Source organism: Scyliorhinus torazame, chromosome 8, assembly GCF_047496885.1.
Source record: "Scyliorhinus torazame isolate Kashiwa2021f chromosome 8, sScyTor2.1, whole genome shotgun sequence".
Classification (NCBI taxonomy): Eukaryota; Metazoa; Chordata; class Chondrichthyes; order Carcharhiniformes; family Scyliorhinidae; genus Scyliorhinus; species Scyliorhinus torazame.
This window is the reverse complement of record NC_092714.1, coordinates 59,788,918-59,816,584: the sequence shown is the minus strand read 5'-3', so window position 1 is coordinate 59,816,584 and position 27,667 is coordinate 59,788,918. Positions and strand designations below refer to the sequence as shown.

Here is a 27,667-nt window from a genome sequence, read left to right as displayed (position 1 = left end):
GAAACTTTCTCTAAGTATCGGGTCCAAAGCCATTATCTTTAGCCAAAGCCTCGATCACAAACTTTGTTCTCTTGCCAACAACTCCGTCCCTCTCCCCAAATTTATTGCTCTCATACCTGTGCCATTGCCAAGTTCTCCCTACTTCCACCTCCTCCAGAACATCATTCAAATCCTCACCTGCCTCAGCTGATCCATTACTGAAATACTCACCAACATATTTGTCACCTCCAGACTAGATTCTTGGCCATCCTTTCAACTTCCCTAAACTAGTGGCCATCTAAAACCTTGCTGCCCATGTCCTAACTTGACACAGTCCAGTTCACCCACCACCCCTGCTTATCGATCTACACTGGCTCCCAGCCTAGCAAGTTCTCGGTTTTAAAATATGCATCGTTTGCCAATCCAACCATGGCCTCACCCCTCCCCATCTTTATGACCTTCTCCAGCTCTATCAAGGCTCTAAAGTCTTTGCACTCGTCCAACTTTGGCCCCCTGCGCGCCCTCTGGTTGTCATGCTTTCAGTTGCCCGGGCAGCTTTCCACCCACTGTCTATCTTTAGACTATTTTAATGAAAGTTTCTGTTGCCATCCTAGAAAGTTGAAGGAGGACAAAATTCCTATCCATACAATTACTGGCCACCATACAGTGGTGGCAAGTTAAGAGATGGAGACAGTGGAGAGAAAGATGCAAGAATAGCAGGACAGTATTCTAACTACCCCAAAATAGACTATTAAAGTTCATCCATAAAGCCTAACTGAGAAACATTTAGACAATTATTTGCCTCCAAGATCAACATTCCTCTAATCCAACAAGGAAAGCCCTTAATTTGGTCCTGTGAAATAAGCAAAAAACTGATGAGAGTAAGTCAACAGTTGGGAAAGTCGCCATATTAAATATGCAGCGAAAGCACAGGAAAGGATAGAAGTCAAAGATAAACGTGATGGATTAGAAAAAGGCAAAGTTCAGTAGGTAAGCGATCTGTCCCAAATTACCTGGAGGGAGTGTGTATATGTGTGTGGGTGGGGAGGGGAACATAGCAAATAGGTTTATAAAATAGCACTAGTAAATCTTCAAAAATACATGATCCCATCACAAAATAAATTCCTATATAGGCAAAAGCACAAAATATGCTAATACATAGGCAAAAGGGAGGTTTACCAAAAGAATAGATTTGATTTTGGTTTATTGTCACGTGTACCGAGGTACAGTGAAACGTATTGTTTTGTGTACAGTCCAGACAGATCATTCAATACATGAAAAACAAAGGATGCATGATAAATATGCACTGTAAATACATAAGACACAGACACTGGGTGAAGCATACGAGTGTAGTACTATTCAGTAGAGAAGATGCATAGAGAGATCTGTTCAGTCCGTAAGATGGTCATTCAAGAGTCTGATATCAGCGGGGAAGCTGTTTTTGAAACTGTTAGTTTGTGTTCTCAGACTATTGTATCTTCTGCCCAATGGAAGAGGCTGGAAGAGAGAATAACCCAGGTGGTAGGGTCTTGGATTATGCTGTCCACTTTCCCAAGGCAGCGGGGGGTAAAGACAGAGTCAATGGATGGGAGGTGGGTTCACATGATAGACTGGGCTATATTCATGACTCTGGAGTTTCTTATGGTCTTGGGCCGAGCAGTTGCCATACCAGGCTGTGATGCAGCCAGAAAGGATGCTTTCTGTGGTGCATCTGTAAAAATTGGTAAGAGTTCTTGGGGTAAATGAAGAGCCTAAAAATAAAGATTGTAAGGGAGGCAAGAGTAAATAACATTATGAATACAGTGTAGTGGAAAAATGAAAATTCAGTCTAACAGGGAATGTGAAAAAAGGCCAGCAAGTAATCTATAATGGAAATATTAAATACTTTATAAGCACCTAAAAGTATTGTTGAGGCGACAGGAACACTGAGGGATAAGGGGTTGCCTAATTACGAAGGATAAAGGTATGGCCAAGATCTTAAAATAAATACTGTGCAGCAAACTTTACAAATGACAGAATGTGAATGTAGATTACTACAAAAAAATATATAGTTAGAAAAATAATTGGTTCTGACAACCACAAAATAAATCATTGGAATCCAACTCCATGTATTCTAGGCTACTGAAGTAGTCAGAGAATAGCAAAAGCTCCGATCTTGATTTTCCATTTCTCTTTAAACATGCAAATCGTGCTGTGAGACAATGCAATATTTGTGCTCAAAAAGGGAATGCAGTCAATATAACTCATATGGATATCCAGGTGATGTTCTATAGATGTCTAAAGATGAATGGTATAAAATGAAATGTAGCCGTGTGGACAGAAATTTAGTTGACAAACAGAAGCAAAGTTGGGATCAATGAGCATTAGTGGGAGTACCTGTGGGAAATGCTGGGGAGGTTCGGGTTTGGTAAGGGCTTTATTGGCTGGGTGAAATTGCTGTATCAGGCGCCTGTAGCAAGTGTATGTACAAACCAGCTGAGGTTGCGGTACTTCGAGCTTCACTGGGGAACGAGGCAAGGGTGTCCCCTCTCCACGTTACTATTTGCCCCAGCTATAGAAGTGCTAGCTATGGGTCTGAGAGCCTCAAGGAATTGGCGGGGACTGGCTCGGGGGGGGGGGGGGGGGGGGGGGGGGGGGGGGGGGGGACATCAGGTCTCGCTATAAGTGGATGATTTGCTCCTGTACATTTCGGACCCTGTGGAGGGGATGGGGGAGGTTCTGCGGATCCGGAGGGATTTTGGTAGTTTCAGGGTACAAACTGAACATGGGAAAGAGCGAGTTGTTTGTGATCCAGGCCAAGGGGCAGGAAAAGAGACTGAAAGAGCTGCCGCTCAGGATGGTAGAGAAAAGTTGTTGTTACCTGGGTATACAGGTGGCCAGGAAATGGGATGCCCTGCACAGGCTCAACCTGACCCGGTTGGTGGAGCAAATGGAAGGGGACTTTAAACGGTGGGACATGCTCCCGCTGTCACTGGCAGGGAGGGTGTAGACCGTGAAAATGACTGTCGTCCCTAGATTTTTGTTTGTCTTCAGTGCCTCCCCATCTTCATCCCGAAGGTCTTTTTTAAGCGGGTGAGTAGGATCATTTCAGGCTTTGTGTGGGCGAATAAGACCCCGCGAGTAAGGAGATCGCTGTTGGAGCGCAGTCGGGGGGGGGGTTGGGTTGGCGCTGCCGAACTTTCACAACTACTACTGGGCGGCCAATATAGCTATGAGTAGGAAGTGGGCGATTGGGGGCGGGGGGCGCGTGGGAGCAGCGGGAGGCGGCGTCATGAAAAGGTACTAGTCTGGGAGCTTTGATAACGGCTCCTTTGCCGTTCTCGCCGACCCGTTACTCCACAAGTCCGGTGGTTGTGTTACTACTGTTGTTTATGAAAAGTTCTGCAAAACCTTAATAAAAATACTTTTTTTTTAAAAAACTCATCAATCTGAGACTGAGCCATCATTCGGAGTCTAGAATCATAGCATATCATAGAATCCCTACAGTTCAGATTGAGGCCATTCAGCCTATCGAGTCTGCACCGACCCTTAAAAGCTACCATTTACACTCCTGTCCACCCCACCCTATCCCCATAACACCATAGCCTAACCTGCACATCAAGGGGAAATTTAGCATGGCCAATCTACCTAACCAGTACATCTTTAGACATATTAGAATCTAAAACAGTAAAGGACTTTCAACACAAAATTTACATTTGAAATTATCAAAAGGAGGTTAGAGTTTTAACCTCTGATTTAGACAATTAATTGTGATTATGTTTTGAAGTTGAAGACTTAAAGGAGGATTTTGATGCAGCTACTCAATACGCCAATTGCAGTAGCTTACAGGTAAGCATCAAAAGTGAATCTTCAGTTATAAAACTCATATTTGGGACTTCCGATGGCAGCCATGGTGTGAACGGTCGCACATTTGGCAGCTCCCACTCGAGGATTTGTTTTTCAGACCTTTTCCCCGTTAGGAGAGTGGATGTGTGGCTGAACAAGGTGTAGGGTTTGCCAGAGGCAAGTCTGACTCCACTGGTGGGACTGGTGGATGGATTCAAGGCCCAAAAGTGGGTCAAGAAGAAGGAAGGGAGCAGCTGGAACAGGAGAATCTCCGTGCGTCACAGCTTAAGATGGCAGAGAGTGCAAGGCCCACGCTGCCTACCCAATGGTCGATGGACCAACTGGTCGACTTCTTAAACGGGAAGTTCAGCCAGCAGAGGAGAGAGGCCTATGAGGATCTAGCCAAGGCTGTAGATTTGTTGAGGTCGGGAATTGACCAAGTGGAGCAGAGGCAGGAGTCCCAGGGCGTGACTGCTGGAAAAGTGGAGGAAACAGTGTGGGAGCACGAGGAGTAGTTGGTTTTGTTGGCAGCCGTGGCGGGAGTAATGCGAGAGACCGAGAAGTGGCTACAGGAGAAGGTAAAGGACCTGGAGAACCACTCCCGGAGGCAGAACTTGACGGCATCGAGGGAGCGGACACCGCCACATAAGTGGCTGGAATGTTGGAGAAGCTGATGGGAGAGGGGGCTTTTGACCGGGCCCTGGAGGTCAAACGAGCGCACAGGGCGCTGATGAGGAGGCCGCAGGCGAAAGAGCCGCCAAGGGCAATGGTGGTGCGTCTTCGCCAGTTCCTAGTTAAAGAAAAGATCCCAAGATGGGCCAGCAGACGAGGAGATGAACCTGGGAGGGGAATGAGCTGCGAGTGTATCAGGAACTGGGCCCGGATCTGGGGATGAGGAGGTTTATTCGCGTGAAGGCTGCCAAGAGGGTGAAGTTCTTGAAGTTGTACCCAGCCCACCTCTGGGTGACCTTTAATAACAAAGAGCAGTATTTTGGAACACCAGAGGAGGCAATGACATTTTTCAGAGACAATGGACTGGGGTGTGGAGATGAATGTTTTCTTTTTTCCGGTTCTTTGGCATTTCCTGTATCTTTTTTGTTCTGTTGGCGCTTGGAGAACTTTTCTCCTCTGAGATGTTTCGATCCGATGATGGGGTTGGGAGTGGTGACGGTGGACATCCAGGGGTGGGCCTGGAGGGTAGTGTGGCACAGGTGGGGGGGGGGGGGGGGCTGGCCTAAGAAGGGGTATGGTTGATGGGCGAGGAGGATGCCCTTCGACCAAGCTGGTCACATGGAACGCAAGGGGGCTGAATAGGCCAGTCAAACGGTCGCGTGTTTTCATGCATCGGAGGAGTTTGAAGGCTTATGTGACCTTTTTACAGAGACACATCTGAAGATTGGGGACCAGACAACGCTGAGGAACGGGTGGGTAGAGCAAGTTTTCCAATCGAGGTTAGATATAAAGACGCATAGGGTGGAGGTGTTGGTCAATAAGCGTGTGCCATTTGAGGTGGGGAATATAGTAGCGGATTTGGGGGAGATGGGGGGGGGGGGGGGGGGGGGGTTGTGATGGTTAGTGGGAAATAGGATGGGATGCCAGTGTTCCTCATCAATATTTATGTCCCAAACTGGGATGATATTGATGGGGAGTTTATGGGTGGGACTTTAACATGGTCATTGATCTGGGGGTGGACTGTGTCGGCGGTGGTGAAGGGCCTGAAGGGGTTTATGGAGTGCATGGGTGGGTGGGTGGTGGGGGAAGTCATTGCTGGCGGGCTGGTGGACTCCGGATACTCTGCGATCGAGGTCTTGGACCACGCGCCCCATTGGGTGGACGGGCGAATGGAACGGGCAGGGGGGGCGGGTAGCACCCGCAGTGGAGGTTGGCTGTAGGGCTACTAGTGGAGGAGGTGGTGTGTGAGTGGGAGAGGGCCACTGAACGGGAGTACATGGAACTAAATGTGGTAGAGGGACTGGGAGCTCCCATTGGATTGGTGGAGGTGCTGGAGGTTGTGGGGACAATGCAGGCAGGGTAGACCCCGGGCCCGGATGGCTTTCCAATGGAATTTTATAAAAGTTTTCGGGAGACCTGGGGCCCCTGCTGGTGAAGGTATTTAATGTGGCGAGGGAGACGGGTGAGCTCTCCCCTACGTTACTGCAGGCCTCAATATCTCTGATCCTAAAGAAAGATAAGGACCTGGAGCAGTGTGGGTCCTACCACCCAATATCACTATTGAGTGTGGATGCCAAGTTGTTGGCTAAGATTTTGGCCTTGCAGATTGAGGGTGATGGATCGGGACCAGACGGGGTTTGTAATAGGACGACAAATGTCGGCCAACGTCAGGCATCTGTTAAATGTCATAAAGATGCCCTTGGAGGGACAGAATGTGGAGGTGGCGGTCGCAATGGATGCGGAGAAGGCCTTTGATCGGGTAGAGTGGAAATATTTGTGGGAGGAATGGGGGTGGTTCAGGTTTGGGCAGGGGTTTCTGGATTGAAGTAGATTGTTGTACCAGGTGCCGGTGGCTAGTGTAAGAACGAATCTGGGGAGTTTGGGGTACTTTAGGCTGTAGAGTGGGTTGAGACAGGGATGCCCACTCTCCCCGTTGCTTTTTGTCTTGGTGGTAGAGCCACTGTCAATGCCGCTTAGAGCGTCTAGGGGATCGAAAGGAATAGTGCTGACCAGGGGGGCGGTGGAGAATAGGGTTTCGCTATATGTGGATGACCTGTTGCTGAATATATATATATATATATATATATATATATATATATCTCGACCCCACTGGAAAGCATAGGGGATATCATGGATATGTTGGTGGAATTCGGCCGGTTTTCGGGGTATAAATTAAACATGGGGAAGAGTGGAGTCATCCCGATCCAGACGAGGGGGCAGGAGAGGAGGCTGGGCGAGCTGCCGTTGTGGGGTGTGCTTCCTTTGTCATTGGCTGGGTGGGTGCAGTCCGTGAAGATGACTGTGCTCCCAAGGTTTTTGTTTATATTCCAGAAGCTCCCGAATTTTATCTTGAAGGCCTTTTTTAGGAAGGTTAATACATTAATATCGGGATGTGTGTGGGCGGGTAAGACCCTACGAGTAAAGAAGGTGCTTTTGGAGCGGGGGCAAGGGAGTCGCCGGCTGGTCTGCCAAATTTAATGAATTACTACTGGGTGGCAAATATAGCCAGGGTAAGGCAGTGGGTAGTGGGGGAGGGGTCGGCGTGGGAGCAGGTGGAGGCAGCCACATGTAGGGGTGCTAGTTTTGGGGTGCTGTTGACGGCGCCTCTGCTGTTCACGCTGGCCAGGTACTCCACAAGTCCGGTAGTGGTGCCCTGAGGGTGTGGGGACAGTGTCAACATCACTTGAGGCTTGAAGGGGTTTTGGTTTGGGCTCCAATCTGCGGGACTCACAGGTTTGCTCCATAAGGACTGGACAGGGCGGGGGGGGGGGGCCGTTTCAGGGATAGCGGCAAGCGGAGATCGAGCGGTTTGGGGATTTATTTGTGGGGGCAGCTTTCCGAGCTCGGACGGACTGGTAGAGGAGTACGGGTTGCCCAGCGGAAATGGGTTCCGATACTAATGTGCAATTATGAGAAAACTGGTGCCGCCCTTTCCTGATCTGCCGCCCTGGGGTTGCAGTACAAGGTGCTGTCGAAAACAGAGGTTGGTGAGGGCAAGGTGTCAGAGATATATAAAGAATTGATGGATTGGGAGAGCGCCCCGATAGGAGTAGTTAAGCGAAAGTGGGAGGAGCTGGGGGAGAGCTGGAGGCTGGGTTACGGGAGGAGGCTCTGAGGAGGGTGAACGGTTCCTGTGTGTGATTTAATTTAATGGTAGTCCACAGGGTGCATATGACGGTGGCTAGAATGATTAGGTGGAGCATAGGTGTGGCTGGTGTGCAGAGGCCCCGCGAATCATGTTCACATGCTTTGGGCCTGCCCAAAGTGCGAGGGATTTTGGCAGGGGTTCGCTGGCGTGATGTCAGAGGTACTGAGGGTGCAGGTGTTTCCGAGTCCAGAATTGGCAGTGTTTGGAATGTCGGAAGACCTGGGAGTCCAGGGAGCGAGAGAGGCCGACGTTCTGGCCTTTGCCTCTCTGGTAGCCCGGAGATGGATCCTGCTGGGGTGGAGGGACTGGCAACCGCTGAAACTGGGAGTGTGGACGAGCGATCTTGTGGTTTTCCTTAGGCTGGAGAAAATTAAGTTTGCCTTGAGAGTTGGTGGAAGGGTTTGCTTGGGAGATGGAAACCGTTTATAGATTTCTTCCAAGACAGCTAGGTCAGCAGGGAGTAAAGGGGGGGGGGGGTCATCTTTTAGATCTAGGTTATGGTTGTGTTTGATGTTTATTTATAAATGCCTTAATAAAAATGTTTTTAAAAATAAATAAAACTTACACATTTGTTATTTAAAAAGGGCATTCTATATAACTATTTTTTAGATGCTTGATCTTAACTCTATTTATTCTGTTAAGCAATTTCTTAAGAGATGGCTCTCAATCGATGGGGAGGAAGTTTGCTGGGAAAGCATTTGATTATGTTTTGAAGGAATTCACTTATTGCAGTACTCATGTACCTAAAAATAATTAGGTCAATAGGTCTGAATAAGTCCTAACAGGAATAGACATTTCTTTTTAAAAAAGATTTCATAGATAACACACACAATTTAAACTACAACACCACTCTGAAATGTTCAAACATGGTACATTTGTCGTGCTAATTGCACAAACGAGCAGGGAAAAAATAAAAACAAGCAACAGCTACATCCAACCCTAGTCCAACAACCAAACCCTTCCGCCCTTAACAGCTGATGGTAATTAACTCTTTGAAGTATGCGATAAATGGCTGACACCTCAGGTAGAATCCCTCCACCGATCCTCCAGTGGTGTACTTGACCGTTTTCAGGCATAAAAAGTCCATAAGGTCACCCAACCAGACCAAGATGTGGTGATGCTGGCGTTGGACTGGGGTGAGCACAGTAAGAAGTTTTACAACATCAGGTTAAAGTCCAACAGGTTTGTTTCAAATCACTAGCTTTCGGAGCACTGATCCTTCCTCAGGTGAATGAAGAGGTAGATTCCAGAAACATATATATATATATATATATATATATATAGACAAAGTCAAAGATGCAAGACGATACTTTGAATGTGAGCATTTACAGGTAATTAAGTCTTTACAGGTCCAGAGAGAAGGGTAACCCCAGGTTAAAGAGGTGTGAATTGTCTCAAGCCAGGACAGTTGGTAGGATTTCGCAAACCCAGGCCAGATGGCAGGGGGTGAATGTAATGCAACATGAATTAAAGATCCCGGTTGAGGCTGTACTCGTGTGTGCGGAACTTGGCTATAAGTTTCTGCTCGCCGATTCTGCGTTGTCGCTTGTCCTGAAGGCCGCCTTGGAGAACGCTTACCCAAAGAGCACAGACCGAATGCCCTTGACTGCTGAAGTGTTCCCCGACTGGAAGGGAACATTCCTGCCTGGCGATTGTCGCGCAATGCCCGTTCATCCGTTGTCGCAGCGTCTGCATGGTCTCGCCAATGTACCACGCTTCGGGATATTCTTTCTTGCAGGGTATGAGGTAGACAATGTTGGCCGAGTCGCACGAGTATGTACCGCATACCTGGTGGGTGGTGTTCTCACGTGCAACGGTGGTAGTCATGTTGATGATCTGGCACGTCTTGCAGAGATTTCCATGGCAGGGCTGTGCGGTGTCGTGGTCGGGATTCTGAAGGCTGGGTAGTTTGCTGCAAACAATGGTTTGTTTGAGGTTGCACACTTGTTTGAAGGCAAGTAGTGGGGGTGTGAGGATGACCTTGGCAAGATGTTCGTCTTCATCGATGATGTGTTGAAGGCTGCGAAGAAGATGTTGTAGTTTCTCCGCTCCGGGGAAGTACTGGACGACGAAGGGTACTCTGTCGGTTCTGTCCCGTGTTTGTCTTCTGAGGAGGTTGGTGCGGTTTTTTGCTGTGGCGCGTTGGAACTGTCGATCGTGAGTCGAGCGCCATATCCCGTTCGTATGAGGGCATCTTTCAGCATCTGTAGATGCCTGTTTCGCTCCTCCACGTCTTAGCAGATCCTGTGTATACGGAGGGCTTATCCATAGGGGATGGCTTCTTTAATGTGTTTAGGGTGGAAGCTGGAGGTTATCTGTGGGCTTGTGGTAAAGCGATGTGCTGAGGTGACCGTCCTTAATGGAGATGAGTATGTTCAAGAATGCAACCAATTTTGGAGAATAGTCCATCATGATTCTGATGGTGGGATGGAACTTATTCATGTCATCGTGTAGTCGTTTCAGTGATTCTTCGCCGTGGGTCCAAAGGAAAAAAATGTCATCCATGTATCTGGTGTATAACGTCGGTTGAAGGTCCTGTGCGGTGAGGAGGTCTTGTTCAAATTTGTGCATGAAGATGTTGGCATATTGACGTGCGAATTTGGTCCCCATGGCTGTTCCGTGTGTCTGGATTAAGAACTTGTTGTCGAAGGTGAAGACGTTGTGATCCAGAATGAAGCGGATGAGTTGCAGAATTGAGTCTGGAGATTGGCAGTTGTCGGTGTTGAGTATTGAGGCCGTTGCGACAATGCCGTCGTCATGGGGGATGCTGGTGTAGAGTGCCGAGACGTCCATTGTGACCAGGAATGTTCCTGGTTCAATTGGTCCATGCGTACTGAGTGTCAGTAAGAAGTCTGTTGTATCGTGACAGAAGCTGGGCATTTCTTGTACGATGAGTTTCAAGATGCCCTCGATGTAATGTTGCATTACATTCACCCCCCACCACCTGGCCTGGGCTTGCGAAATCCTACCAACTGTCCTGGCTTGAGACAATTCACACCTCTTTAACCTGGGGTTACTCCTCTGGATCTGTAAAGACTTAATTATCTGCAAATGCTCACATTCAAAGTATCTCTCTCTCTCTCTATATAATATATATATATATATATCTGGAACCTACCTCTTTATTCACCTGAGGAGGGAGCAGTGCTCTGAAAGCTAATGATTTGAAACAAACCTGTTGGACTTTAACCAGACCAAGTCAGAGCAAAAGCTCACCATCCCAGCAGAACTCATCTTTGGGCCATCAGCGAAGCCAAGGCGAGAGTATCTAGCCCCTTCCCATAACTTAAAAGTCGAATCCAAACCCGATGGTGCAAACAAATGTTTACCAGATACGGGGCCAATAATGACATGGCACACAGCTTGTAATGTTTCATAGAATTTACAGTTCAGAAGGAGGCCATTCGGCCCATCGAGTCTGCACTGGCTCTTGGAAAGAGCACCCTACCCAACCGCACACCTCCACCCTATCCCCATAACGCAGTAACCCCACCCAACTAAGGGCAATTTTGCCTGAACTGTTGTCTGAACTGCCTCCATATCTTTAAAGTAGAAATCACCACCGAGTTTGAGGTATACTTTGCTGGAGGAAGAGTCATTTCTGTACATCTGTACATGGCTCTTCCAGCAACTAGAAATGATTTCAATTACGCTTTAGAGTGATTTTAAAAGTACTGCCAATTAAGATTTATGCACTGTGCCCATTCGTCAGAGGTAAGAACACTAATGCACAGGGCAGTTCCAGCATGTTGAGGAATATCAGTAATTACCTCAACTGTACCAATTGCCAGAAAACAAGGCAGAATAAGAATAGGGCTGTCTTTCTGTTCAATATATCTGTCAAACTCCACCTATTGCTGGCCCTCTATCCAGCCTCACCACTCCACACCTCCCACAACAGTGTATATAAATCTTACCCTATCCCACAAATCACGAGAATCACATTTTTAAATTCTCTCCGGATTATGAGCCAGCGCGTGTTTCTCATGGATGGAAGGAGAGCGGGCTCAAAATCGCCTCTATAGCGTACCAACTGATGCTCAATATCGGGAAAAATGCGAGTTCTAGGATTTTCTAAATAGTGTGAAAGGAGAATAAAAATATTTCCATGTGTTATGTGGCAGTAAATGCCCTTGACATCAGGACAGAATTTAATAACTTCCGGTGACGAAGATGTGCTGAGCAATCGCACATCAGGTGGCTCTCCTCCCGTGGTCCAGAATAATAGTCACTTTACAACAAAAACTCGCCAAAAAAACGCAGCAACTCATTCCCCAACCTTAGTAAGTCAATGGAAGGAAGAAAGAGAGGGGGAATATAAGAAACAATGCCTGGAAAAAGCCAAACTAGGGCCGAACAGAGACCAGGAGTTGAAGGGAACAGCCACACTCGGACGAGCCAACCAGTGCATGAAGCTTCGTTGAAGGAAGAAATCCTTCATCGAGGCACTAAGGAGGATAAAGGCCGAGATAAAAGCGGACATTGAGGCTGCGGTGACCAAGACTCTGGCTCAAATACAGCTCACCCTGAGCAGAGTGGAGAAAAGACTGGAAGCCCAAGAGGCTACCATCAAGGACATGGAAAAGGTCGCAACCGACCAGAGTGATCGGATCGTGGCGCTGGAGAAAGAGATGACGAGGTTGGTCGCGACGCAGGGCAGTCTCGGCGGAGAAGTAGAGGATCAGGAGAACCGCTCAAGGAGGCAAAACCTGCAGATTGTGGCCCTACCAGGTGGAATCGAAGGCAGGGACGAACGGTCTATGTGGCCGAGATGCTGGGCAACCTGGTGGGAAGAGAAACTTTCCCCAATGCACCAGAAATAGACAGGACACACCGGTCTCTGTGCCCGAAACTCAAAGTCAGGGAACAACCGAGGGCAGTAATAGCCAAACTGCACCGATACCAGGACCTAGAAAGAATCCCGCGCTGGGCCAGGCAGGCCAAGAACTGTAGCTGGGAGGGACATAGAATAAGGATATACCAGGACATTAGGGCTGACCTGGCCAGGAGACAGGCGGAATTCAACAGGGCAAAAGCAGCCCGGTACAAGAACGATATACGCTTTGGTATGCTGTAGCCAGCGAAGCTCTGGGTCACACACCAAAGCAAGGAACATTTCTTTACAGCACCTGTCGAGGCGGAAAAAGTTGTCGTGGAATGCGGGCTGGAACAGCGACAGCAGCAGAAATGAGGAACAACAGCATGGCGATGAGCTGACGTGGGGGGGACGGAAAAGAGAGAAAGAACCTCTCTACCCCCAACACACCCTGAGCGACCAGCAGCAAGCCACCACCTGTGGACCGTTTGGCGCGGGAGTTTGTGACCTCGTTCAAGAGAACGAGAGCAGCGGAGAAGGGAAAGCAGAGTGGCAAGCGAGAGGGGTGCAGTGTAAGACGGGGAAAGAACGGTCAGGAATGACAGGGAGTGGGCGAGGGAGAAACGAGACAGTAACTCCCGGGAGGGGGGTCACTACACTAGCGGGACAGATAGCATCGGGAGCATGCCACAGAGAAAGGTGCCTCCGACTGGGGGGCACGGCGCCTGGCGCAGACGGCCTCCACGTGCGCAAGACTCAACCTAACGCAACTAAAAGTGGTACGTAAAGCCCACTTAACAAGAACCCAAATGAGTAGGATCTTCTCGAAGGTGGAAAACAGATATGAACGGTGCCAAGGAGGTTGGCCAACCACGCCCACATATTCTGGTCTTGCCCCCACGCCCACATATTCTGGTCTTGCCCCAGACTTGCTGGGTACTGGACAGCTTCTTCCAGCAATGTCCAAAGTGGTGGGGATGAGGGTAGAGCTGTGCCCGAAAGTGGCAGTCTTCAGGTTATCAGACCAGCCAGATCTCTTCATGGGGAGGAGGGCAGACGCCCTTGCCTTTGCCTCCCGGATCTCCCACCGTAGAATCCTACTCAGCTGGCGGTCAGCAGCAGCACCTAAAGCTGCAGACTGGCTGTCCGACCTATCGGAATTTCTCCAAATGGAGAAAATCAAATTCTCCATCCGGGGGTCGGAAGATGGCTTCCTCGGAACATGGGAGCCATTCACCCAACTGATCTAGGACCTGTTTGTGGCCAACGAACAAACAAATAGATAATCAAGTAGACAACAGCCAGGGGAAGTAGCCAAGACATGAGAAAAGAGAGGGAAGGGAGGACCCGGTTGAGCGGGGGTCTGAGAGAAACATGAAAGAATACAGGGCAAGATCCCACAAATGGTTACCAGCAGCTGCAAAGAGCAGGATTGTAAAATGCAGATATCCTTGGTCAAGCAGGCTTAGCAAACACACAGGATTTTGAATGAAGTCAAAAACAATGGCTCACACCTTCATTGAAAGTAACTCTTTGTAAGCAGCTGGAAAAGAAAGGATGAGGTTCAGTTGAATTTGGTGACAATTCGAGGCGTGAAATTTTGCTAATACCAGGTAAATTAAAGAAAACTGGAGACTATCAATCTACGAGAAACATAATACACTAAAATCAAAGTCAAAATTATGAGCTGAGGACACAATTGGAAAATAAAACTATAGAAATTCACAGCTTTTGAAACCAAAGCATTTTTGAATATCACAAAGGAACTTTGAACATCACAAAGGAAACAATGTAATCAGACCTGAGAGGCAAGGTTATGTCAAAATGAATACTTAATTGGATTGAATGTTTAGATGAAAGATACTTTTTACAATCAAAGAAAATAAGAGTTACTGTAAAGTCATAAAAACTAGATAACTGTTAGAAAAATATATAAACCCGTAGAAAGAGGACCGCAACCAGAACCAGAACTCAGAGAGAGAGAGAGAGAGAGGCGGTGAAGCAGAGAAGGAACAAGCAGCTCAGAGTCAGATTAGTCAGCTCGGCCATGGGAAAGGGACAGGGCAAAGCAGCCGAGCTAAAATAGCTAATACATCTAAGGAAGACCAGAATTTAAAGAGTAGGCAGAGTCAGCTCAGAGTTAGCCAGCAGAGCCAGCTCTCACAGCTCGGTACATGGGAAAGATAGGACACAGCAACCGAGCTCATCAGCGAATACATCTAAAGAAGACCAGATTTTAAAAAGAAGATTGATTGTAAGTTGGGCCTGAAGGTCCCTTAAACCAACCAGAAGGATCCAGAAGTAAGATCTTTTTCCTTTCTGTAAAAAAAGTAATTTCAGCTTTTAAAAGAAAAAATATAATAATAAATAACTTAATTTAACCTGAAATAGGGTTTATTCAAAAGTCTACTTTACTTACTTTGCAATGCGGGACCCAGGATCCATGCTACTAAGTGGTAAGTAGATTAAATCTTCGGTGAAGGTATGGGTTATACCGGGGGATAACTTGAAAATATAGTTTGACCTGAATAGCACCCACTGAAGCCTGCATCGGAGTCGGGGAGTGAGAACCCCTGTTCACCATTTAGAATGTCGGCCCTTTTTGGTATGGGGGACTTCTAAGAATAGTGGTGAGTTTTCAAAAACATGGCGCCCAATGTTTCAATTAAAACCCTGTTAATTACGCCAAGCAGGTTGCTTTATTTTCTACATGGCACCCGACGTGTTAACACTGTTAATTACACCCAGCCGGTTGTTTTGCTTTCTCCATGGCATCCAGCGTGGAGGCCTAGAATATTAGAAGTTTCTAGTTCCCAAGAAACGGTTGGAATATTAGAAATTTCTAACTGGCACAAAGGCTAGAATATTACAAGTCTCTGGTCTATGTGTGAGTCAGACTTGATTTTCCAGACTAAACGCGGCAGGTAATGTGTGATTGACTTTTGTAAGGATATTCTGTGGATCGAGAGGACATAAAACTCAGGTTGGGTGTGAAATCAGTAGACTAGAAGATACTGACCCTGAGAAAAAAGTCTGCAAGACATCTTAGTGACAGCACTAAAAATCTTGCATCCATTACTGGTAAAGGGAGGCCAAAAAATAAATCATCCTTAGATTAAGCCAGATTGTGAGGAGACATCCTAGAGAAATGGGGCACCTAGAATCTTTGGAGACCAATAACCAATCGACCCTTAACTAAAACAGGAAGATAGTGCCTTAGTTAGCCTTTGATAGGGCCCAGAAAGGGTACTTATCCTTAATTTCAGAGTGCAACTGAAAGGGACAACCAGGAACAGAACTTAGAATTCCAAAAAATGGCAATTAGAATAATCCTCTTGCTCTGAAACACGGTCAAGAGAGTTGAAGCAATGAAACAAGAGTGGAAAAGATTAACAGAGGCAAAAAACTCCTGCATAAGTGAGACTTATCAGCACGGAGGGGTCTCAATTTTTGTTAAGAGTAACTAAAACCTTACTGAATAGAGGTCCAAGATCTCAGTGGATAAATGTGTGTGTTTAATAAGGATTTGTGAAATCCTACAAAGTAGAGATCCAAGATCTGAGTGGATGAATGAGTGTGTGTATGTCTAATAAGGAGTTGTGAATTTACTTTGGTGTTTGTATTTTTTGAAAATGTTGTATTTTGCAAAACCGAGTTTCACCTTAATTGGAAGTTATAAATGGCAGGTAGAAATGTGATCAGTATTATGAGGTAGTAAATCAGTATGTTCAGAACTAAATTAATCTTAGAATAAACGGATAAAGAGTTTGTACTGGGCAGCAGTCAGCTGCTTGCAGGAAGTCACTTTGAAACTGATGCGTTGAAATTGACACTGCATAGCTCCGCAGGGTCCTAGTGCCTGATGATCACAAGAATGTCACGAGCAAATTTTAAAAAATGATGTTTAGAATGTTAAATACATTGAAGAAGCAGCTTTGGAGAATAAAGATATTGGACCAACAGTTAAATTAAGAGAATTACTTGCAGTATAAGGAAATGAGAATCTGATGGCAGGAAAAGATTTAATAAAAATAGATGCAGGTAAAATTAAGATGTTAAAAACATTTGATAACACAGAAGAAATTTGGGTGAAGCTACCAACTAAAACTACAGGAGAAATAATCAGTGAAGCTGTGAAATGTAAAGACAAGATTGTTCAGAATCTGGGTAAATATACAGTTGAATTCGAGAAGCATGGTGTCTGGAGCAAAAGAAGTTGTATCACAATTAAAACACATGACCCAATTGGTGGGAAGAGAGTGAATTAAAACCAGTTAGCAGCATTGATTGGACAGGTGATCAAGTTAAAATGTCATGTTTGGAACTTACCTTCATAAACATCCGGTCGTAATCAAAATAAAGTAATTAAAGTAAATGCAGTAGCAATATCAGGAATGTATCAGGGTAAGGTTTCGACAAGATTAGATCACTGAGTGAACAAAAGAGGAGTTTGAGATTCTTCAAATCTCACTCAGGGGTGCAATGACAGAAGGAGGAGGCTTAACAGGCCTTAATTGTATGATGTACATCAATGATAAGGAAAATAAACCAGTTCAAAAAGAAAAAAGAAAGAAATGGTGGCAAAAGAAATCTGGAAGTCCTGGAGAGGGCACGTCTGGAGAATCCAAATTAAAATAGAAAGTAAAAATTAAAGAATAGGGCCCTCTCCACCCTTGACCTGTTCATTTGATTTTTCAGAAAGAAAAAAATAAATAACAGACAAGCCAGTTCACAAGAAGGAAGAGAACACTCCAGAGAAGAATGTTTTCGATAGTATTGGGGGGAAACTAATGATACAATTGGCTATATAGTTGAGGGTATTAAATGACAGAGCCCGGAGGAAAACTTTACGGGTTAGAAACAGATCAAAATATTACTGAGCAGTGAAACCTCCGGTCAGACATTTCTAATTGGACATCAGCTGATGGATGATCTGCGGTCTCCACAGGGTATGTACTACGTGGTGGAGTTATTAAGGGTCTCGGTAGACAGCAGCGACTGACGAGGAACCCCATTATGATAAATGACAATAGTTTAAGAATTTTTGTAGCTTGATGCCACGGTGGGAAAATTATTACCAATGCAGCAAACAATATTTCATTGACGAGCTGTAATCGTTATTAAGGAAGAAATGTCATGTAAATTGGTAGGGACTGTTATGTATGATAATGGGGGTATGTGTGCCGTTCAAGAACTTGATCAGCATTTCTAAACTGTGTGAATGTTTTAATAGAGGGGGAATAGTGGTAGTTTAGTGTGTTTTCTTGATTTAACTGCATAGAACATCACGAATAATATTGATGTTGTTTACACACCATATTTAGTACGTAATGACTATTGGTCCCAAAGCTACGAAGGGATGTGTCGATATTGTACTTTATTTTTAGTATTGGAATTGTGATAACAGTTGCACATATGTAAAGTTGTAACACACAGTCTATTTGTGTGGTTAGGTGATGAGTAATGTGTTACCTTAATTTTTTTTTTTAAAACTGTGTATTTAACAATAGGGAGAATTTATTTGGAAAAAGAAAAGTGACAGTTCGATGTGGTTTTGCGAATACTGTCGGCATATTGTATTGCAAATGTTGTAAGGGAAATGATAACAGACGAAAGGGAGTTTAAGGAAGTTTGTCAGAAAGATATTCTCTCATGTACACCAGGGGCTGGCAGACATACATGGTTCAGGACAATATTAGACATTAATGTGGAGAAGTCAGGGATAGAAGCAGGATAAATTGAACCTTTTAAATTAATGAAGCAAGGGAATCAGTGGGTGGTACATGATATCATAATTTACCATTCCAATGAGAAACGGAAAGCAATTTGGATGACAGAAAAATGGGACACTTAACAGCCAGTGATGGACAAAAGACCTTTTTGGTTACTGATGGACTGAGTTGAGTGCTGTTTCTAAGGGACATGAGGAAGCTTCTACGGTGCTGCTACCCCAAGGAAGTAAAATGCTTTGGAGGTAGTGGAACACACGGATATAGCTATTGTATTACTTTCCTGAGCGGCTGCGGCTATGGTTCACGGTAATTGGACTTGAGGAAAGAATGAAAAAAGACACTGGTCTGTGATATTTACGAATTGATTTCGGTGCACAATTTAAAATCACAAAACATGTACATACAAATGAGAAAGATAGGGGATAAATGTTAGTCAATGCAATTAGATGGGGGGGATAATTGTTAGTCAGTACAATTAGATGGGGGGATAATTGACGAAATGATATAGTTATGTTTCAAATGTCAAAATGGGGTGTTATTGAAAATATGGAAAGATGTGTCATTTGAAACATGGAAGTCTGGCAATATCTGGTCTGAGAGAAACATGAGAGAATACAGGGCAAGATCCCACAAAGGGTTAAAAGCAGCTGCAAAGAGCAGGATTGTAAAATGCAGATATCCTTGGTCAAGCAGGCTTGACAAACACACAGGATTTTGAATGAAGCCAAAAACAATGGCTCACACCTTCATTGAAAGTAACTATCTTAGTAAGCAGCTGGAAAAGAAAGTATGAGGTTCAGTTGAATTTGGTGACAACTCTAGGTGTGAAATTTTGCAAATACCAGGTAAATTAAAGAAAACTGGAGACTATCAGTCTCCGAGAAACATAATTCAAAGCCAAAATCAAAGTCAAAATTATGAGCCGAGGACACAATTGGAAAATAAAACTATAGAAATTACAGGAACCAAACCAAAATTCACAGCTTTTGAAACCAAAGCATATTTGAACATCAGAAAGGAACTTTGAATATCACAAAGGAAACAATGTAATCAGAGACCTGAGAGGTGAGGTTATGTCAAAATGAATACTTAATTGGATTGAATGTTTAGATGAAAGATACTTTTTACAATCAAAGAAAATAAGAGTTACTTTACAACAAAGTCATAAAAACTAGATAACTGTTAGAAAAATATATAAACCCGAAGAAAGGGGACAGCCAGCAGAGCCAGCTCTCACAGCTCGGTACATGGGAAAGATAGGACACAGCAACCGAGCTCATCAGCGAATACAGTTAAAGAAGACCAGATTTTAAAAAGACGATTGATTGTCAAGTTGGGCCCCGAAGGTCCCTTCAACCAACCAGAAGGATCCAGAAGCAAAATCTTTTTACTTTTCTGTAAAGACAGTGATTGCATCTTTTAAAAAGAAAAATAAATAAATAAATAAAATAACTGAAAAGTTTTAACCTGAAACAGTGGTTATTAGCCTACTTTACTTACTGCTACAGAGGAGTAAGTAAGTAAAATTCTTCGGTGAAGGTATGGGTTATGCCGGGGGATAACTTGAAAATATAGTTTGACCTGAATAGCACCCACTGAAGCCTGCTTCGGAGTCGGGGAGTGAGAATCCCTGTTCAACATTTAGAATATCAACCCTTTTTGGTATTAGGGGGAATTCTAAGAATAGTGGTGAGTTTTTAAACTTCAATAGTTATGTACGGAATAGAAAAAGGTCATTTGTCCCAAGTAGTCCATGGTCCACATGCACTCTCACGTTGATTTCGCAAGATGTTTTAAATTTTAAAGGACTCAAAGGGTAGTCAGAGAAATTATTTCCCCTGTTGGGTAATCCAGAACAATGGGACTAAACTGAAAATTAGAGCCAAGCTATTTAAGAATGAAGTGAGCACTATTCTCTCTTCCCCCTTCCCCCCACCCCCTGACACATAGGCAGCAGGAATTTCAAAGTATCTACCCAAACTACTTGGGAAACCTTTCAAGGCAGAAATTGATTGATATTTCTTGGGGAAGGATACAAGGAGTCTGGAACAGAAGTAAATAAATGGTATGAGTGTGCTGTCAATCATGATTTAACTGAATTACACAATAGCCTTGATGGGTTGAGTCCCAGCTCACATCATACTCCTGATCGGAATATTGCAGTCAATGCATAAGCTTTGAGGGGTCTGGAGGAAAGCAGCTTGTTCCAATGCACCGAGTCTCCCCCCTGCCCTTGCGATAAAGGTGTTGATATGTGTTATGTTACATTTCTGGCAATGGTGTCAATTTGTTTGAGACATCCACCAAAAAGGAATTAAGCGTAAAGCACCAGGATACATTTTAACCTACATTATCTAGCCTTATTTCCAAGGGACATTCCACATTCTCTACAGCAAAGGAACATGAGTTATTTAAATCATATTTAATCACATATGCTTCGGTTTCATTCTTAAGTTTGTTATTTATCTACTACCTTTCAAAGGAGTGGATATAGCATTTACTACGGGTGATGTGAGAATATTGCATATGCAATCAGGAATTGCTTTCTAATCTCAAATTTGCTTATATCTACACTTTAATTAATTAATTATCTTTATTGCCACAAGTAGGCTTACATTAACACTGCAATGAAGTTACAGCAAAAAGCCCCTAGTCACCATATTCCGGCACCTGTTCGGATAATTCAGAATGTCCAAATTACCCAATTCTTATTCATTCGCTATGCTCTCAATATTTAAATACCATTGCCGTTCAACATTAAAAATATAAAATCTTGAAGTATGCAAGTCCAAACTGGCCAAGACATTCAATAAAATTCAACTCTAACCTGTTAGGACAATCCAGGTCATGGAAATTCTAGGCTAATGCAAGAATTAAATAGCAAGAAAAAGCAACTGGAATCTAAAACAAAGATTCTCTTTGACAAAGAGCTATCCAGACTCGAAACATTAACTCCCTTCTCTCTCCCCAGATTCTGTCAGATCTTCTGAGATTGTCAAGAATTAAATATATGGTTACAGGTTAAATACTAGGGGCTATTTTTAATGTATGGAAAGTGGTGTGCTGAAGTAAATGCAAACTAAACAACTTCTCAATTACTGAACTAGTAAACCAGAAATATGGAAGTTGTGCACATCTGAAGATACTTCAACTCAGTTTAATTTCAGTTTTGAAAAATACGTACTCAAGCACATCCTACTGATGCTATTTACCATTTTGCCAGTTCAAAACGGCTGCTGTGAAAGAAAATGATTTAGAGTGCAGTGCTAAATAGTTGATTTATCAACTAATTCAGGATCAACTGACTGAAATGTTGTACAAATTAAATTTCTCAAAACTGCGTGGCTTGTTCGTCATCACCACCATTCAGCTGATAGCATTTTTTCTTCAAGATTGGGGATTCACATTTTGTTTCTCCATGAATACCTTTCTCATTCAGTTAGCATGACAGATCTTAGAAAGACGTTTAAACCAGTGCTCAGCCACAGAATGACAACTACAGGCTAGCGACTAAAATGAAATTGTGCCTCAACATATTTAGCAATTCAGGGCTGCCTGCTGGGCATCCAGCTTGCCAGTCTCTGCAGCTCCATTTGGGACAAGTTGAAAGTGGTAGGGAAGGAGAACATAATTGGGCATGAGCATAGGCCATTAGCAGTCCACACATTAAAGTAAATTAAGAAAAACAAAAAAGAACTTGTGGCGGCCTTGAAGGACCATAGCTTCTTACACTGCTCAACATTAACCAATCTCCCAAGGCTCCTTCGACAGGTGTTGGGCTGGTTGTTCGCATATGAAAAGGAACTAAAAGCACGTTTAAAGTGTCGCAAACAGAATATTACCAGAGTACATACGGTGTCAAATGCATTTCAAGTGCCCTTTCTACATTAACTGAGACTACATATCAAGCATACTTCAGTGGTAAAACACTCTGAGGTGCCTGGTGGTTGCAAAAAGCACTTCTGCATATACAAGGATTTTTTTCTTTTTAAAACGCTCTTGGGATGTGACACCCATTAACATGGAATTGCATCTTTTGTACTGGGGATATTGGCCTGGGAGGGGACGCTCACATTGGTACCAGTATCGAGGCACTGGTCACACTCAACCAGTTGCGAAAGGCTGGCCGCGTTATCTGCTTGCCCGACACAAAACTCCCGAAACAAGTGCCCTACTCCAAGCTCTACAATGGCAAGTGATCACTGGAGGGCAGAGGAAACATTACAAGGACACTCTGAAAGCCTCCCCAAATAAATGCAACATTCCCATCGGGAAACTGAAGAAGCATCCGTGAAGGCGGCAATCACCTCGAGAGTCACAGGGTGGAGCACACAGAGACCAAGCGTAAACAGCGGAAAGTGCGCAGAATCCAGAGTGTCCCATCCACCCAATCAAACACCACCTGCCAAACCTGCGGCAGAGTCTGCAGATCCAGGATTGGACTGTTCAGCCACTGCAGAACCCACCTCCCCAGAGTGGAAGCAAGTCATCCTCGACCCTGAGGGACTGCCCAAGAAGCATCTTTTGACCCCATTTCACACCAATATGCTGAATTTTAGATCAAAACAATGATGAAAATCCCAAGCAACTGAATCGCACCTTCATTTGCTGGACTGAAACTGAATGTTATCTGGTCAGCGCAATGTTGGAACACTGATACCTAAAGGATTAACAATAAATAGCTTAAGAGTGCACTGGATCATTATCAAGGTGATCAAGCATGAGTATTTGTTTCTTTTCCACGGTAAGCTTTGCTGCTTCAACTTTGCCCAATTATTTTTTCAGCTTTTAAACTCAAAATTAAGATTGCAGATGATAATAAAAAAAAGACAGATTTGACCTTTACACAACACCCAATGCCTCAATGAGCTTTACAGCAAATGGAGCATTTTTCAAGCGTAGTCACTGTTGCAATGCTGGAAACACGGCAACCAATTTGCACATAACAAACTTCTTCAAACATTAATCATAATAATCTTTATTATTGACACAAGTAGGCTTGCATTAACACCGTAATGAAGTTACTGTGAAAATCCTCTAGTCGCCAATGAACACAAACTATTACTGTAATTTTGATTAAAGGATAAACGTTGGCCAATACACAGAGGTCAACTCTCCCCTCCGTTAACTCCCCTCTGCTTTGAAACAGTGCCACTGAACCTTGTACATCCACCCAAGCAGGCAAATGGTTTACCATCACATCCCAAAGAACTCACAAACAGTGCAGCTCTCCTCAGTACCGCATTGAGTGTCAGCCTTGATTTTTGCATTCAGACACGAGATACTGCAACCTTGGGGAGTAGAGTGCTATCAACTGAGCCATGGCTGAAGCATACTGAAATGTATTCATCAATAGTCAAGGTATGCGATAAACTAATTTGGTTGAAACATCGTGGAATGCTATTGATCTTGCATTCAGTCTCAATTTTTAAGTTATGCAAATAGTCTGTAAACAAAACAGATTACCACAAATATAACTATTTTCAAACGACCCATCAGAAAATACTTGTGTGTGTCTAGAATTTTACTGAAGCACGATTCAAGGTCCATTTAAGAGCCCAACTACAAAATATTTCAATTCCATACAGTCTGATATTTAAATACCCTCAGAATGAATTACAACATGCTAATCCCCAAAGTGATCAAATTGAGAAATAGCTTGGGTCGGCTCGTTACTTTAGACACATCTATTTCTTTGCCCACCCAACCAATGCCAAAAGGGTAGAAAATGTAACTTCTGTCAACCGCTCTCTGAAATTTCCAGTTAAAATGAATTGTATCCCTTACCTTAAATCTCTTGTCCTGCAAAACTTTTTTGATGGCCACCAGCTCCCCTGTATCACATAGCTTTGCCTGGTAAACGACACCAAAAGAACCATTGCCAATCACCTTGGTGTCGGTGTAGCTGACCTCCTGCGGCCGATCTGGACCCTGTCCAGGTGTTGCCACCACTGTTGTCACCTTACCGCCATCTTTGTCTCCTAATCCAAAAGAAAATCAGTTTATCAGGGCCAGTGTTCAAACTACAAAGCACAATGACTTACAGAAGATACATATCAGCAGCCAATTGCTTACTAAAAATAAAACAAGTGATTCTGGGCACGTAACACTCCGCTGTTTTCCATTGCTATATGTTGGCCACAAAACAACAAATTTTCCATCAACCAATTTTCCTCATAGGTATTCTATTTAAACACATACAACTTCAGGCATTTGCATTCAGTGTTAACATTTCAGTTCCTCCCACTTTGTGGTTTGCAATCCTGCATAAAAAAATTAATTTTCCCCTGCATTGTTAAAGGGATGTCAGAGATGAGTAGAATAATGTCAAAGATTTTGTAAAGAAAACAGTATGGTGTAATTTTATTATTCCATGACATTTGCTTTCATTTTGGAATCAGGTGACTTGCTATTGTCCATCTCTTGGCCTCATCAGCCTAATTAACCTGGTTACCTCATTTCACTCTTTTGTGCCATAAAATCTATATTCCCCAACCTCAAAACCGTGATCGAGTCAGTGACTCCTAGTCAGCCTCATCGGTATCTAGTATCCAGTTCAAGAACCTAATGTAGCACCCTAATGTGGCACAATCCATCTGCTTTCCATCAGCCGCCATAACGCAGTTGCCCAGCTCATGGTTTTTCAAACTCAGGTCGCGACCTGAGTGGGTGGGTTGGGCGGTTGTTGGGAGGGTCGCAGAGCAACTGGTCGTAGCAATTAAGAACATAGAACATACAGTGCAGAAGGAGGCCACTTGGCCCATCGAGTCTGCACCGACCCACTTAAGTCCTCGCTTTCACCCTATCCCCGTAACTCAATAACCCCATCTAACCTTTTTGGACACTAAGTGCAATTTTATCATGGCCAATCCACCTAACCTGCACGTCTTTGGACTGTGGGAGGAAACCGGAGCACCCGGAGGAAACCCACGCAGACACGGGGAGAATGTGCAGACTCCGCACAGACAGTGACCCAGCAGGGAATCGAACCTGGGACCCTGGCGCTGTGAAGCCACACTGCTAGCCACTTGTGCTACCGTGCTGTGGATAGTGGATGAAGGACCAACAGCTGCGACCGGCTTTTAAATGTGAACGCTGGTCTTCCTGCCCGAAGCGGCAAGAGACAGGTCACGCACCCTCTAGATTCATGCTTTGGGTGCAAAATCACAGGAGAGATTTCTCCATTTTGTAGCTGCCACCAAGCAAGCAACAGGACTGTGTGAAGGGCTGAAGATGGATCATTTGTAATAAGGAAGAGAGGGTCAGAGACACAAACAGGCCAGGATCTCTCAATTGAATCTGCTAGAGTGAGCTTCCAGGAGAGTCCACAGCAGGACAAAGCAGAGCTGGTGTGAGCTGTGTCCAGAGCTTCAGGGCCTCTGGTGAACAACTCATTAAGAAGAAACTGAAATCGGGTATAAAGCAGAATAATGGTAATTTCCTGACGTAGCACATTAATAATTTTCCCAATGTAAATCAGGATACAAGCCTTGTGTTATATGCAGGAAATACTGGCAAATGAAAGTTTAAAACCCTCAAAACTTCAAAGGCATTTCAAGAATAAGCATGGCAAGGTTGAGGAAAAATCAGTTGATATTATTTGAAGGATGCAGCGACAACCTGAATCGTCAGCTGAAGCCCTTAGCAGAAATGTAACATTGAATCACTAAGCAAGTGAGATTGTGAGGACGGCAAGTGAAAATGGTGTCACAAAGGTTGGCCGGCATGGGTGTGAAGGTCGGCCGGTTGGTAAATATGGGCCCCAGGAAAAGAAGTTTGAAAAACACTGGCCTATCAATTTGCCTGACATTTGCTGAATGGTCTGTAAAGCTTGGATGTCTCTGCCACAAAACGATGAAGAAACTGTTGAGTTTCCGTCGGAGGTTGGGACACCACCACTGTCGGAGGTTGGGACACCACCACCCTGACTTGGAATTATATCACCGCTTCTTTTGATGCTGGTTTAAAATCCTGAAACACTCCAACAGCACTGTGGGTGTGCCTGCAGCGGTTCAAGGTGGCTGCTCACCACCACCTTCTTGAGGACAATTAAGAATGAGCAAAAAATGCTGACCTAGCCAGCAATTCTCATTTCAGTGAATGAATTTTTATTTTTTATTTTTTAAAACTCGTTGTGCTGGACCAGTGCATGGACAAACTCAGATGGTGTATTCTACACTTCTGGTTGCACAGTCCAAGCCCTTATTTATTTTCTTCATGACTGCTTCTTTACAACTGTAACGGACAGAAAAACCTATCCACCTATCTTAATCTCTCATGGTCTGCCTTATAAAATAATATTCCTCAATATATATTGTCACAGCTTTCTTCCATTTTTCAGTCTCATGACTTTGCATTATACAATACCTTCCACTTGTCTAGCTAGCTGCTGAATCAATCCAGTGTCTTCTATATTTGATCAACGGTTCCTCATTGTTTGTGGTCTCTCCCAATTTAGTAAGTGCTTTTGCAATCTTGAGTGAATTTTGTTTCTATTTCCACTTCGAATCATTCTAAATTAAGATTGCCTGTGTTCATGGAGGAAACATCAAACAGATTTGCTATTGTCAGGGTAGAATTGTTAGGGCAAATTGAGATTTAAGAAAGATAGATGTAACTGAGAATTAATTGCTTCCACCTTAGTGGAAATTAAAATCACTGCCCAATTTTCCCTCTCAGCAAGGTCTTAAAAGAAATGGGTTAGTGAGATAGCTGATGCGTTAGTTTTAATTTTCCAACTCCGATATTCCCTCGATTCGGGAAAGGTCCCATTAGATTGAAAAATAGTGAAGGCAACTCCTGTTTTTAAAAAGAGAGACAGAAAACAACAGGAAGTTAGCTCAACATCTGTCACGGGGAAAATGTTAGAAGTGATTATTAAAGACGTTATAGCAGAACACTTGGATAAATTCAAGGCAATCACGCAGAGTCAACATGGATTTGTGAAAAGGAAATCATATTTGACCAATTTGTTGAAGTTCATTGAAGTAAAATACGATGTGGATAAAGGGGATTAGTGAATGTACTATATTTAGATTTCCAGAAGGCATTTGATAAGGTGCCACATTAAAAAGTTATTGAGCAAAATCAAAGCTCATGGGTGTCGGGGGTAACATATCGGCAAGGGTAGAAGATTGGCAAGCCAACAGGAAACAGAGTTGGCATAAATGGGTCTTTTCCTGGTTGGCAAGATGTAACAAGTGGTGTGCTGGGGCCTCAACATTTTAACAATTATATAGATGACTTGGATGAAGGGGCCAAAGGTATCGTTGTTAGATTCTCTGATGGTACAAAGATGCGAAGAGGACATAAGGAGGCAAGAAAGCAATATAGATAGGTTGTGAATGGACAAAGATCTGACAAATGGAATATAATGTGGGAAACTAAAATAGTCTACATTGGCAGGAAATTTTTTTTAAAGCATATTATTTACACAATGAAAGATTGCAGAGATGCAGGTAGGTCATGTAATTAGGAAAGCTAATGTTATTGTTT

The 27,667-nt window shown here is 44.1% G+C and overlaps 1 protein-coding gene across 1 annotated transcript in view; it reads right to left on the bottom strand.

The window, feature by feature from the left end:
- Window positions 1–27,667, bottom strand: part of gsk3ba (glycogen synthase kinase 3 beta, genome duplicate a) — a 223,177-nt gene that overhangs the window by 117,644 nt on the left and 77,866 nt on the right. The window contains exon 2 of the mRNA XM_072513692.1: window positions 23,960–24,153. Within this exon, the coding sequence (XP_072369793.1) occupies window positions 23,960–24,153 (194 nt within the window). The remainder of the gene's footprint in view (window positions 1–23,959; window positions 24,154–27,667) is intronic.